Genomic DNA, 15,634 nt, shown 5'->3' with positions numbered 1-15,634 from the left:
ATATGATGAGGGAGACTAGGCAAAACAGAAAATGACCTTTCGGCTACATTACTAGGTTCAATAGGTGCATTAAATTGATTAGGAATGTGATACAAAGGAAATGGACATTTCTGAACTCTGATCCAGAAATTAAGAAGATAGTTAGAGACATACCATATGTTATATTCAAAAAAGAAAACAGTTTAAAACAGAGGTTATGGTATAAAGACTCGACATTCTGTAAGCCATGTTTAGTTACTCCTACTAACCAAAAAGCTAAAGTACCCTGCTATAATTGTGTATACTGCAAATATATAAATATAAATAAGGAGTTTATATGCCCTATTAATAAACAAAAGTTTATATTTAAAACATTTGCTACCTGTGTTACAGAAAATGTGATTTATTTTGCCAATTGTGAGAAATGCAACTGTTTCTATAAAGGAAAAAATAATCAAAAGTTTAAAGAAAGAATAGGTTCACATCTATCCGGTATACATAGAAGTATAGAAACAAATGTAGTGAGCAAATATATAATCCAAAAAGGAAGAGAGCATACATTCAAATTTAGGGTACTGCAGAAATTAACTTTAAACAAACTTGGGGCTGATCCACTGAATAAAACTGAGATAGCAGAGTATAAGTGGATATATTACTTTAGGGCCACTGTCTCACCAGGGTTAAATTCAGCTAATAGTATTAACCCAGTTTTAAAAAATAAGCAAGGATATATCTGATTATATTAACTGCACTAAGTACGTTATTTAATTTTAAGTATTTACTGTATGCACTGATGTATGAAGTTATTATATACAGAGCTTCTCTTTTAGAAAATTTTAATTTTAATTAAGTGTCATGTGATATGTAATTTTTGATTTGATAGACTGCTGAATTAATTTAAACTTGTTAAATCAGGAAGATGAGATACTGTTTTTAGCATTGAAAAATAGTCTGTGTACTTGAAAGCTTTGCTGTTTATACAAAACCACCATTTTGAATTTGGATGGCTGGATTCTGAGTTTGTTACTTTTGCGGTTATTTGTTTTCACTTGTGAATCTGTTTGGCTACCAGGAGAAATTTTCTTGTCAAGATCTAGAAATATATGAGTCATGTTTTGGCTAGTAAGGCTGCAGGACATTTTAAACTTGCCACATCAATACAAATAGCATACAAGTGTTAAACTCCCCCAAATGGAGTCTTGTCACATCAGTACTACAATTAATAATGATAAATAACCATAAAGTGAGTTGAATCTCTAAGTACAGACTAATCAGAATGTGTTTACTATGTTTATTATCCAATTTCCATACTAGATTAATTGATAAGGGAAGCACAAAGATGAAAACTGAGAAATATTGAACATGAATGTAAAACCATGAAAAGCGGGAGACATCAGTTGCATAAAAGTTGGGAATGAAACATTTTGGAACTATGTTTTCCTGAAGAAAATACAAAATCTTCAATGTGAAAAGAGTAAAAACATGCAATAACAAAATATTTTTCCCTGACTGGCATCCCCCCCCCCAAAAAAAAAAAAAAAAAAAGAAAACGCTGTTGCTTACTGCAGAATGAAGTAGAGAACTTACCTGCAGCAGGTCATCACTTAATACTTCTGTCTTTTCAGCTCTGGAACACAAAACAAAAGCAACAGTCAGCAAGACTAGACAATGAACATGTCCAGTGTAAATGCATGTGAAATGGTCACTAATTAAAGATTATATGGCAACTCATAAATGTTTGAAATCTTCCTGCACTCTAAACTTACATCTCCCTTATGTCCACATTGTGATAGCCAGAATGCTTAATACTAAACATATTCTGGAGCTGTAAATTCTCATACAAATTTTGGTGTTCACTCAAAGTCAGAATAAGCAAAATGGGATATGAGAAATCTACATTATCCTGGAAATTTGCCCTATTATATATTCCTCCTGTGATGCTAAAGAAACAACAAAAAATAATATTAATTACACTATTCACACTTATAAAGTATTATAGTACACTGAACTGGAAAAACAAAACTCAGATGTCCTGAAATTAATCCAGACATATAGCTATTAGATACATAACAGGACACAGATTTTTAATGTATACCCAAAAATGAAATAAACATTTCATTGAATTTTGGAACTCGCTAATGGATCATATACTGAGATAACATCCACTGACTCCTACCAATGTCCAGTTATTAAGGAATAAAACTGTATTTTCTCTCTACACTCCGACCCCAACACCTCTCCCCCTCCATCACTTATTTACAATCAATACACTTTTAGGATACTTGCTATAATCCAGCCTAACTTTATTCTTCCACAATATAAATAATTACATAGCAAGTGCACCTACAATGTCAACATGCTGGTTGTGTTTTTCTGGCAAGCAGTACATATGTACATATGGATTCACTTTACATCCTAGAAATACTGAAATATCGAAATTCAGTATTTTGAAGCTATAAAGTCAAATTTTTGAAACCATGAAAACTCAGAAATGCGAAATTCAAATCTCGCACACCGGAGATTTTGAATTTTGTGCTTCTACTGCACACACACACACACACACACACACACACACACACACACACACACACACACACACACACACACACACACACACAAACACAAGCTCTCTACTACATAAAATCAGGGGGGCAAGCCCCCCTGCACCCCCATGTGGGGGACTGCGTCCACCCCCCCCTAAATATTCTCACTCCAAGGTCACACTGCACACAAATACACACAAAACACCACCACACAAGTTACATTCTCCTCGCACACACACATCACAGCAACAAAACACACTGACACACACCACACCCCTACTAAAAACCCTTAACACACACACACACACACACACACACACACACACACACACACACACACACACACACACACACACACACACACTTACCTGAATCCATAACCACAGCAAAACGTCAGAAGTCGCGCTTCAGAGATTTCGCTGTTCTCAGGATTCCACTTTATGGGCTCGAAATACTGAATTTCGATATTTCAGTATTTTGAGCTTCTAAAGTGAATCTGTATATATGTATATAGTTTATTGAATGATTTAATATTTTTCTCAACTTTTTTGCTAATCATATGTGATAACACCATCTTGTCACTCTATTACATTTAATTGTACTTAACATTGTTATCTAACTATTTTTGTTTTCTGGGCTGATATGTTTGTTCTTGGTATTGAACTCAACGGAAATGTTATTTAAGAAATGTCAATAAAGAAATTGTTAAAAAAAATAAAATGTTGCTACACTTAGACTAGCAAAATATTGTGACATAAAAATAGATGTTTATTATCCCACAAAGTTATGATCATGTACGATCAGCTGTAGTGGGGGGTGTTAAAACAACTGGGATCCTGGAAGGGGGTACAATCTGAAACCTTTATTCAGTTTAAAAACAATCACACAATATAATTTTATAGATATTAAAAGGTACTCTGAGATATGAATGACTGTGACATCGATAGCATTGCTTTTATGCACTCTTCCCAAACTTGTTGGGCTCTTTTTTTATCTGAAATTGGACATTATTCCAAAATATTTGTCCCTCTCCATTTTAATTCTATGGTTTGAAGATTCTGTATAGACTTTCTTTATTTAGCACCACTATTTGTAAATTGTCAATTATTTACAACCATTTTCTGTGCATTGTCAAACGTTAGTCACACAAAGGAAAAATGCATCAAAACTTAAACTGTACAAATTAAAAACTCACCACACATAACAAAAACTCAAAGAAATTAAATCCAACCTTAGTTATATTAAAAACAAATAAAATAAAACACTAAAATATAAAATAAAATAAGAAAAATTTTAAATAAAATTACAACCTAAGCAACAAAAAGGAAATGGCATTAGTAACCAACTAGAAGCAAAATGGAAAATAAATACACATAAAAAGCCTACAAGCCAATACACTTTTGAATAACTCTTACGATATAAAATAAAGAACTTTAGAAAATTAAAACATTTTTAAAAGATTATAACTTATTCTTTAGATAGTCAAGCAATTAAGGCAGTTAACATGAGTAATTGACATATACTGTCAGCATACCAGGAAGTGTATGATAAAGTAGGCTCAAATCCAATAAGAGAAGTAAGACAATATTTTGAATATGAGGAAGAAGCAACTATGTTCAGTAGTAGTTGTATTTTTTTCTAGTAATATGTGCAGGTATATAGCAGACAGTGCTATTTTTGTGTGTGCATATACTAAAACAATGTACAAAGAATCGTGTTTCTTTATGTTTAATTCTGAATAGGTGGTCTGTGCAGCAGCATGTACTATGTGTAATGCTTAGTATGTTAAAAAACTTCCAGAAACTTAAGAAATACCATTTATGAGCATTGCTGTGCCATCATGTAAAAGAGCCCAGTCACTGCCTTACATTATTGATTATGCAAGGGATGATGGTGGGGTGGGGAGCTGGGATAGTTATTTGGAGCTTTTGGACTTCCAATGGCAGGAAACAAATGCTTATGCACAACCTGGTTTAAATACTTCAGAAAATATATGTTTACAGTTTGTTGAATTTTAAGACTTATAAATTCATTGTATTAGATTTTTAAGTATTAGTTAATTGTTTGGGAACGTGAACTACTTTTATTATGTGATTTAATGATGTTTATATAATGAGTGCAACTAAAAAGAGTAAATAAGTCTAAAGGGTATTCTTAAAAGGTTGAAAGCAGTCACTGTTTCATTGCTTAGTTTCCCATCGTGTTTGCATTGCCCTGTATAGACACAGACACTTTGTGTGACAATTTTCCTGTAAAAGCACTACCGAAATTTCACCAGTACCTAGTTGCGCATGGGACAACTAGTTTGCAGTGACAAGCACTGTCCCCAGAGTTGCAAACTGTATACTCCTGATATTGCTTTATATTCTCACTCCAACTGTCTAATTAATAAAAAGGGTCTATTGCCATAGATATGAACTTTCCCACTACCTCCGTTACCAGCTTCGTGGATATGGGCATCCTGAGGCAATGTAGAAATTGCCTCACTTACTGACAATCAGTTAGTTCATAAACAACTGATATGATATGTGAGAGATGTATTTACACAATGTCACTGGGGCCACATAAAAGTACTCAACGTCAATAAGGCTGTCAGTAGTACACACACTGCACCAATCACATAGATTTCAAAACAGATATGCAAACCCACATATGGTGGGAAACTTAAATGCAACCTTCCTAAACCCTAAAGACCTACTAGATGAAGTAAAAATAACAAATACCCTCAGCAGCCCCAAATGCACTATTTCAAAACAACACCCATATCAACATATACAGTCACATCTCATGGAGCCTTTACTTCTAGGCCCATAAGGTAAGCCACCACACAATCCAACATTGTAGTCATTGGAGATTCCACTGTGAGACACACTGATGTCCCTCTAACCAGACTGAGTAAGGCAAAAGTCACAGTCAGCTGCTATCAGGTGCTAGGATCTAGCACATTACACATGCACTCATGTCACTGAAACATAAGTACAACTAAAACTCAGTCATAGTCCATGTGCGTGTAAATGACCTGCGATGTACCTCCCTAGACTACATGAAGAGAGACATCATGGAGCTCTCAGAATATCTGTCCCAGGCTGGTATGAGCCTAGCATTGAGCAGCATTTTACCTTCTCCAAGTATGATGTCACAACATGAACAAAATATGAATGACTTTAATAACTGAATTAGTTTCTGGTGTCATTCTAAGGGGCTGCAGTATTTGTTGGCATGGAAGTATAGGGTCAACAGACCACACTGCCTTGCTAGGGATGGTCTGAACTTCTCCCCTCTAGGCTTTCGAATATTAGCTAAAACATTGTCTTCCCCATGGTACCTTTTTTAGACAATTCCAAATGGAAAGTACTTCCAACATAGCAACATAGCAAATCAAAAGCAAGAAAATCTAAAGGTATTAATGCTCAATGCTAGGAGACTAAAAAAAAACTCCACTCCCCTATAAGCTCTCTTTACCCTAGAGAATGCTAATGTCTGTGCAGTCACTGAGACATGGTTTAAAGCCATGGAGAGCACACTAACATTATAATGTCTTCCACACATTTAGCCAACTACTTTACAAGCAGGGACTAAAGGTGGAGGTGTCCTGATTTATGTCAAAAATAAATATACCTCAAGGCTAGTCAAACAGGACAGTGTGCTTGAGGTACTCCATGTTCAAATCACCATAGACAAAATCCAATACCACTTCCTCGCAAGCTATAGGTCTCCCTCTATGAGTAAGGAAACCCATACCATGTATTTAAACTTATTGGAAACACTATATGACACCAAACATACAGGCACAGAGATTTCTGGATTTTGTAAACACAAACTTCCTGGACCAGATTGTCAATACACCAACCAGGGGTGCAACCATACTGGATCTGGTCCTCACTAATATGGGAGAGTGCTGCACACCTCCTACTATAATGTCTTCCCTGGTAAGGTCAGACCACAAAATGGTCTCCTTTGAAGTAAAAATAAAACCTGGAACCCCAGGTAACCCTGGAATATTCAGGAACTACTCTAAGGCTGACTTCCTGCTGTTAAGTGATAACCTGGCAAAATCTGAAGTTCCTATAAACCCTGAGAACACTACTGCCTAAGAATAACTGTACACAGAAACCCTGCACAAGCATATTAATAGCTGCACAGAGGTAGCTCTACCCACCAGGAAGAAGTACAGAACTAAATAAAAAAACAAGCCACCCTGGTGTAATCACAAAATCAATAGGCTGTGTAACAGAAGGAAGAAAATCATACCAAAATTAGGAGTGCAGTACCTAGCAGGATAAAAGCACTCTCATCATATTAAACAAACAACTCAGAGGACAAATAAAGTCTACCAAAGCCAAATTTGAGGCACATTTCATCTCTCAGGCCAAGGATAACCTCAAAACATTCTTTAGCTATGTCTGCAACCTCAAAGGCAATACACAATTGTGTATAGAGTTCATTGTAAATGCAGCCACCTATACTGAGCCAGAAGACATAGCAAACCTACTGACCAACAAATTTAGCTCCAACTTTACCCCTCTCTACCCCTCAACCTTCTATCAGAAAATAACATCAAATATAACTCCTCCTGCTATCACTAGGGAACAGGTCCTTAATGCTCTCTCTAAGGCCAAGAACACTTGCATCAATGGGCCCAGACAATATCTCAAGATGCCTTCTAAATATCATAAAACATGACCTATCAGGACCTCTGGAATTGCTGTTTAACTGTGGCCTCCAAACAGGCTTTATATATCATGAATGGAGAACAGCAACAATCATACCTCTGCACAAAAGTGGGCCATCTACAGACCCTAGAAACTACAGACCCATAAGTCTCACTAGTCTTATATGCAAAACTATGGAAAAAATTACTATGGAAATAATCAGTAATGATATAGAAAACCTCTAGACACTGGACCCAACTCTGTATGGTTTCCTCAAGAGTAGGTCATGTCTACTCAACCTGGTGGACTTATTTGAGAAGGTCTCCAAAGCAATGGATGAAGGCAAAATGGTTCAGTTCACACTGCCCACCTTGACCTGGCCAAGGCATTTGGAACAATACCCCTCTTGGACATTGTTGACAAACTCAAGAGGTTAGGTACAAATCCGTATGTCACCTGGTGGATAGCCAACTGGCTCACAGACATGACCCGGGAAGTAAAAATTGATGGGATCTCCTACAGGCCTTGCATACAGGGCATTGTCAGACTCCATTCTGTTGGACCTCCTGCATATCAGTAAAAAAAAAAAAAAAAAAAAAAACAGCACCAGAATTACCCACTCTAAGGACTTAAACCTTGCCTGTGATATAAATAGGGCCTGTTGGAGAGACAGGTATGTATCCCAGAGACTACCCTATCTCTGGAACAGGCTCCCCAGCCATGTGAAGCAGAGTTCCTCCATAACTCAATTCAAGTGTAACTTGGACAATTGGATGGGGAACAGGAAATTCATCTCTGGCTTGGTACCTATGTCTCTAATGGACGCAGGTACCCTGTAAATGTTTCATCTTCCAGGCCCCTGCTTGTAAATGTTTCATCTCCCAAGTCCCTGCTTACACTTAACAAGGGTAACAGAATTTGTCAGAGATTTGGGATGCATTGCTAGGTTTTAAAAGCCCTTGTGGTCATTAGCCTTGTAAACACGTATGAACCTATGTTAAAAGTCTAACATTATCATGAACTGGGGGGGGTCACATATGAGTGGCAACATTTTCAACTTTGGGGCCTTGGTACAGAAATTGAGAAAGGATGAGTCTAGGACTGGTCTTCATGTTCCTTTTTTTCTTTGGCACCCTAAATAATTTGGAGTGGAAATCTTTGCCTGCCTGATCTGATGGAAGTAGTTTTATGACCTCTGACATACTGCGATGGTGGTGCTGCAGTGGCGTTGTCACCTAGAGCATCTTCTGTGTGGAGACATGCATGAATGGGTGTACCTTCGTTGAAGGTTGTGTGTCAGGGCCAGCAACTCAGCACGCAAAAATCTACTGCCAATCATTAGCGGACCGGAGTTCTGCTGTGGCGACCCCTAACCGGGAAAAGTCGAAAGACACAACAACAGCAACAACACAACATGTGCTTCAAAACTAGAGGAAACAGGGAAGTTTTGTTTACAGGATACAGGAGAATCCCATGAAAGGGAGCAAGGGATTCACACTGCCATCTGTACCCCTGCTGGATGATATAGTCGAAGGTTTTCTCCAGAAGGGAACTTTTCTGCCCAGCCACGAAGGATCGCTAGCCTACTGTACTTCCATGAAGCCTGCAATGGGAGAGCTTTGGCAGCAAGAAGGCTCTGAAGCTTTTGTAGCCTAACCAATGCTTTTCTCTGGCTCTCTCTGAGCCCCAAAGCAATTAAGAAATATGGAAGGTGCTCTGAAGATTTGAAAGCTGTCTGTTGGTCATAGCCTTGTCAGGATTTAACCCATATGCCTTATGCTACAACAACAGTGAGCTAATGTTGAACATTATTCATAATAATTTTCTTGTCCGTACTGATACATGTTGACCATTAGGTGCCCATCCTATTATCTCTAGTCACCGCTCCCAATACTGCAGCCCTAGTTTTGGTTTCCAGACTCTGGGATGGCATGGTAGGCTGCAAAGTGAGATTGGGATATATATACCTGTGGGAAGTGGAACAAGGCCACATGCAGCCTCATATCCATCACTTGAATTAGGTCTTCTGATGTCTGATGTAACCAACCCACAGTTTGCTAGGTTATGTTATCAAGATGGGTGTGCAATGGTGTTGTCAGGGGTGCTGTTCCCATCAAAAAAGTAGCTGAACCTCACTGTTTACCTATCTACCTTAGCAATGAGTATTCTTGTCACATCTCTGGTATTACTTCTTTAGCATATGAAGTACTAGTAGGTCATATAATATTTTAGCATATGACCCGCTAGTAACCCCAGCAAGCGTTCACCTCTCCACTCTGAAAGAGAAGGCATTACCTCATCAGTGCTCTTTGCTCTGTCATTGACTCTTCTAAGGCCAAGACCAATAATTAGACCCTGGGCAACTGGAACATACCCAGGGTCGTATCCCTTTTTATCACATAGCTCTGGAACTTGCAAACATGAATTCAGAGTAAGATATAATAGCTATTATTGGTCCTCTACTAGTTTCCCTTTAATGACAATTCCTTCATATCTGCATGGCATCATCTTGTACATCAATATCATGTCTCCCCTGTTTCTTCTGTTCTCTAGTAGCTCATTTTATCCCTGGCTGTACTCTTTCCCCTCCATGTAGCACAATCTTTTGTAGCTTTTTCCTAGACTTACTCCAGCAGCCAGATGTCCCTTTCCTTGTACAACCTCCAGAGCTCCACAAATACTTTGGGTATGTGCTGACAAAGGCCCAGTAGAGTGAAAGCATTACATCTTCACTTTTGAAGTTTGCTCCCTAAGGATACTCCCCAGTATTCTATTCGCTACTGTTTCTACCCTATCACTTTACCCCTAGTGGTGCAGTCCAGGCATTATAAATATCTCCTGATCATTTTCAGTGCTGCTCTTATCTGATATTCATGCCAGGATTATTGTGGCCCAAAAGCAGGGTCTATGTTAAATCATTGAATGCTTAAAAAAGCAAATGATGATTTAATGAACCCATGTAAGTGAAAGTATACAATCTCGAAAACTTAAAACAGTGATTTTTTTTCCAAGTGAAAAAAATCACTGTTCCACAAAACAAAACAAAAAAATTTAACACATTACATAAAGTGGGGGGCTTCACCCTCCCCACATCCCCCCTACTTAAATATACCAACTCTGAGATCACACTGCAGTCACGAAAACAGCAAAGTAATGGAAGAGGTCAAGAGACGTCTTTCCCAGGGAAAGAATTAGCTTATATGCAGTTTCGCTATTTTGCCTTTTCTTGTTTTCAAGTTCGATCAAGACGCATTCGAAAGAATGTGTCTTCGATCATTTAATAGGAACCCCAGAAGGAGCACTTTGCAGTTTGTCTGCACTGAATCTTGCGTGATTACCTTTCTGCCACTTAGCATGTTCAAATCCTGTCTTAGACTCTTTCCACACTCTTAATTGCTACACCTTTGCATAATTAGAGAAAATGTGATCATATTCTCTGTTCCCTCAAATGCATCTATCTAGACTCAATGTTTACACAGATACATGGCTAGTTGGTGGCCATCATTAAATATTTTTGACAGTAACTAACTAATGATATCATGAAGAAGTTTCTGTGTTAAATTTAGAAAAATGCCATATATTATATATGACAAATATTAAAAGGAATACACATATTTCTTAGATGATGGTGCTGTTTCAGAAACTAAGTTCATTACGGATATATGAACCATTAGTTCTGACATCACCAGCTTTGCTAGTAATGACAATACGAATCTGAAGTGATGTTTTGCAACTAAACAAAGTATTACTAATAGCATATGTAGTTCATAAATTAAGATTATAATTCCCTAAATGATTCAATTAGCATTACTAGCATTCAGACAGCTTATTCACATTAATACTACAGACGGAGATTCAATTATACCCAATGATTTACAAATGCTAGAAAAATTGCTGTATATTACTATTTATTTTATGGTAAATTATGGCTGATTTGCTTTCAATGAAACTTTTATTTGAAAAATTGTATCTGGAAATGTTTACATCTCTTAGCAGCATGAGGATAAAATAATAACTTATGCAACTGGCACTGTGAAGTGGAATTAGTTTAGCTCACAGTAATTGCCACTCAACATTCCTTGCAATTTAAATTACCCTCTCATTAAATCTGTAAAAAAATCATTATCTAGTAATGTCTGTTTATGAGCTCTGAGATACTGAGTATCACTGAGCCCGTAAGCCCATGAGCACATATAAACAAAAGAAAACAGTGGCTTTAATCTATAAAACACCCAAGTCTTCAGTTTTGGTCTCAGCCTCACAGTCCAAAATCATAAGACACATGAGTAGAAGGGAATGCTATTTCATGACACTCTCATGAAAGAAGCATATATGGACAGAGTATTACACAGGGCACCATCAGATTTGCCAATGAAAACTAGTAACAGTACAGAGAAACACTATCAGAATGAAATAAACAAACGCAGGAAAAGGTGGGGAAGGCGCCTTCAACCAAGAATGTTTCTGTTTTCCACTGAACAGTAGTGTCAAGCCAACAGCAAGGTTAAAAGAGAGTTAAGGTACACTAGGTACATAAAATGTTAGAGTAACATACACCACTGATTCTATTCAGAAGTGAAGGTCATCTGCCGTTAACTAAGCACTCAGGATAAAACCACTGAAAACTGTAGTGAATGAAAGGTACTCTGCTGCTAGACAGAAATTTGTGGGGATGAGGAGTTGTAGGATAATTATTTTTAGTGTACACATATGCAACACAATTAATACATAACTACTAATTACGTTTTTTCTGCAGTGAAGGTCTGTAAATGGAACAAGTTTATTTACTTTTGTAAACCAAACACTGTCCAAGTTACAGCTATACTACACACAGAAGCCTCAGTGTATAGCAATGAGAGAAGCAGAACACTAACCATATCTGCCCAGCTACCATCACTTTGGATTGCTGTGTATTGTTTTTTTAAAAACACCCAGAAAATGTATTTTGTTTGCAGCCTTTTAACTCAAAAAGCATAAAATCATGCAGGAAAACTGCTGTGGCAGCAGAAAATGCAAGATCCTACCAAATTCTTTGTAAGAAGGCAATGTAAAGATTTACATTTCTGTCAGTCTCTAAAAGCATGTTCCTCATATATTTTATATTTGATGTTGTACAATTTATTAAGTAGATGCCAACTATCTCACCACATTTCTTTCACTAAGATTAGGCTAAGATGCAGGTATGTCTGAAATGTACATTTTTTTGTGAAACAAACAGCATCATGACATTCATTTCTTCTGCAGCTAACGCACACAAACACAGTTTAGTAAAAAAGTAAAATAAACTTCCATACTGCTGCTACAGAATATAGCCTGGGTTATTTATTTATTTATTTACCATTTGTTAACTGGGTAGGTGGGCTTGTTTGAAGAGGCTTTTCAGCCATAACCTGAGGAAACTCCCACAATACAGTAGTTTTACAGTAAGAAATAGGTTGCAGTACAATACTTAAAGCTATAGTTGTATACAAACAGGTAAATTTGTAATGTAAAATGTGAATTATTAATAAAGAAATACTTTCAATTACTAACAAATTAAAATAACAAAAACAAACACACTTTGTACTTTCAACATTTTAGGGGATTAATAAGAACATCAGTGGAACATGGCTGTGTATTCAATTAAGACTGACATAAGAAGACTTGAAAATTATATACATTCAAAGGCTGGCCTGCAGCAAAATGCAATTTTCATAGAGGATCTCTAAGAAGAGAACTATGAGGTGTGTGTGTGGAGGGGGGGAGTTGGCTAACTGTTATCTCCGCAACATTTACAGCTGGAATCATAGCAGATTATTAGGCTATCAACCCAGAGGTCATTTTAAGCCTAGCTGTTTCAACCCAATGTAATACCGTAGAAATACTAGTTAATACCCAAGACTGCATTAAGTGATGACTGCTCATGTCCAGGAGGGTTGTAGGCATTATCCCCGGTAAGAATTTACGGTGCCCCATCCACTAGTCCAGGTTTCTCTTGAACAGTGTCATAGAGGTGCTCTGTTTCACATGAATTGATAGCCTGTTCCAAAGACATGGCAGTCACTGGGAGATAAATCTGTCCTTCCAGCAAGTCCTATTTAAATTGCAGGCCATATTTAAGTCCTTGTATATGTTCAAACAGGCTCTTTTTGGCTGTGTTAGGGAGTTTGTCCCCCTGATTTCAGATGGAATTTTTTTCTATAAAAGTGGGGCCTAGTCTGGAGAAAGTCCCTTCACCAATAACTGTTTTAAAAGGGGGTCTGTTAATTAGGATAACATTATTTTTTAAGTTTCATAATAAGTAAATTCTTCTTTTTTGGTGGCCAGTAGCCTTCATTGGGATTTTATGACATAGAGTTCCTAGAGATTAGCAGACCTTTTGAGTTGCTGGTATGCAATTTAAACTATGGAGGAGGATGCAGCAGTGTGAGTCTGGGCCCTTGCTAGAATACAAATCTGCAAATTTTATTTTCAGTAGTTGTCTTTGGTATTACTGTGGAGTGGAAGCTAAGTAGTGGTGAACCGTATTCCAGTTTAGAAAGGAGTATATTTTTGTCAATCACCATTTATGCAGCTGGTAAAAGCAAACTTGTGATTCTATAGCAGAGTCTTAACTGTGGAAATACTTTATTCATGTCAGTGTCAGTATGGGTTGAGTAAATGAGTGCCAGTTCTAGAGTTATTCATGTATGTGTGTGTATATATATATATATATATATATATATATATATATATATATATATATATATATTGTGTGTGTGTGTGTGTGTGGACTGGATAAAAAAGCTCCAGAGAGTTAGATAACATCAAATAAAATAGTAGTACAGATGTAATAATGTTAACAAAGAATACATACAAACAATATGACAGTGAAATACTTGCATACAATAAAGCATTATGGAGACACCAGTGATGTAATAAACAAATGACAAATTTGATATTCAGTGTATACAACAATATTAGAAGTATAGCCTATTATGCTAGTATATATATATATATATATATATATACATATATATATATATATATATATATATATATATATATATATATATATATATATATATATATGAAGATACAAGCACCCCCCAGGAATGGTGAGAGGGCAGGTGTTAAACGGTACAGATATATAGTATGATGAGTGGTTAGTATGAATGTAAAGTATTTGTTGATATAGATCAAGCAGGCAAGGTACATGGGCATAGCCACGAGTTAGTGAGAAATTCTTCAAGAGAGGATAGCGTTCAATAGTCTTCCAGTGTGAGCATAGAGTTTATTCCATACTTTTTCTGCTTTATAGATTTCATACAGAGTGTGCAAGCAGCGATTTGGGGAATAGTGCTGAAGATACATGGCAGGTAGAGGGATTATATAGCATTCTACGAGTTAGAAAAAGTTGTATATGAGCTGGTTGATGGAGTCGTAACCAGCTGGGATCTAGTAATGCAAAGCAATGATGAGCTCTATGTGGCAGGTTAGCTGCAAACATAACTATTACAGCATTACTCCAGTTATGACTTAAGAAACAGATCTGGATGTTAGTCAAAATAGGTGAGCCACACAGCAGACAGGGTAAGAGCCAGCGAGGATGATTCTGCTTGAAGTAAAGAATTTTTTTGGTCTATATAGCAGACTAATTCTTGAAAATTTTTTTAATATACTTTTATGTATTTATTTATTTTACATTTGTTTACTGGGAAAGCCTGACTGGACAGGCTGTCCATTTTCAGTGGAGGCGTGGGAAAAAAAGCTCCAATATGATTAATATTAGTATGTGAAAAATAGCAAGAATACATTACAGTAAGTGTACATAAGGAAAGCTCCACTTAATATGATATAAAATCAATGCCGTACACAATAACAAGAGTTACATTTACAGGTAGAGAAACATAGTAAGACAGTGCACTTAATACAATAAAAAAGAAATACACACAAGTGACAGTGGCTGCATTTTGAGGTGCTAAAAGTGGAGTAAGACATATACATGTTAAACTTGAATAGCAGAGATTATGTTTAAGGTTGTTGAAAGAGGGTATAATATGCCATCAGCTCAGCTGATACAATTTTGTATGTGAAGAGCAAACATTAAGTTGTCATCTATGGTGACTCCAAGCAATTTGGTATGGATAACTACTTCAATAGCTGCATTGATTAGATAGATAATGTGGAAGTTACTTTTAGCATTATCATGGAACTTGGGGAAAAACAGTAGTAGTTTAGTCTTTTGGGGCTTCAGTAAAAGTTAGTTTTGATGTAGCCACAGTTCAAATGAGGTGATGGCATCTTATGTCATGGATTGTAGTTGCAGTGGGTTGTCAGATGAGCATGTGAAAGTCGAGCCATTTGCATGCTGAATAAGGCAAGTTTGCTGAGAGGAGGTCTACAGGTTATTGATGAAAATATTAAAAAGCAGTGAACCAAGAATAGAGACTTAAGGAACATCTGTTTTAGCTAAGAGAAAAGGAGAGAATGAAGAGAGCC

At 36.8% G+C, this 15,634-nt stretch overlaps 1 protein-coding gene across 7 annotated transcripts in view; it reads right to left on the bottom strand.

Annotated features, from left to right (window-relative positions):
* Window positions 1-15,634, bottom strand: part of ARHGAP44 (Rho GTPase activating protein 44) — a 1,795,121-nt gene that overhangs the window by 1,055,064 nt on the left and 724,423 nt on the right. For all 7 annotated transcript variants that reach the window (XM_044068802.1, XM_044068796.1, XM_044068800.1 and 4 more), the window contains exon 2: window positions 1,567-1,606. In XM_044068802.1, coding sequence (XP_043924737.1) covers window positions 1,567-1,606 — 40 coding nt within the window. The remainder of the gene's footprint in view (window positions 1-1,566; window positions 1,607-15,634) is intronic.

The sequence above is a fragment of the Protopterus annectens genome, chromosome 4.part0 (genome assembly GCF_019279795.1).
Source record: "Protopterus annectens isolate FY-2018-M chromosome 4.part0, PAN1.0, whole genome shotgun sequence".
In the NCBI taxonomy this organism is placed as follows: domain Eukaryota; kingdom Metazoa; phylum Chordata; order Ceratodontiformes; family Protopteridae; genus Protopterus; species Protopterus annectens.
Note: the sequence above shows the minus strand (reverse complement) of the source record. Positions and strands in the feature narration are given on the sequence as shown.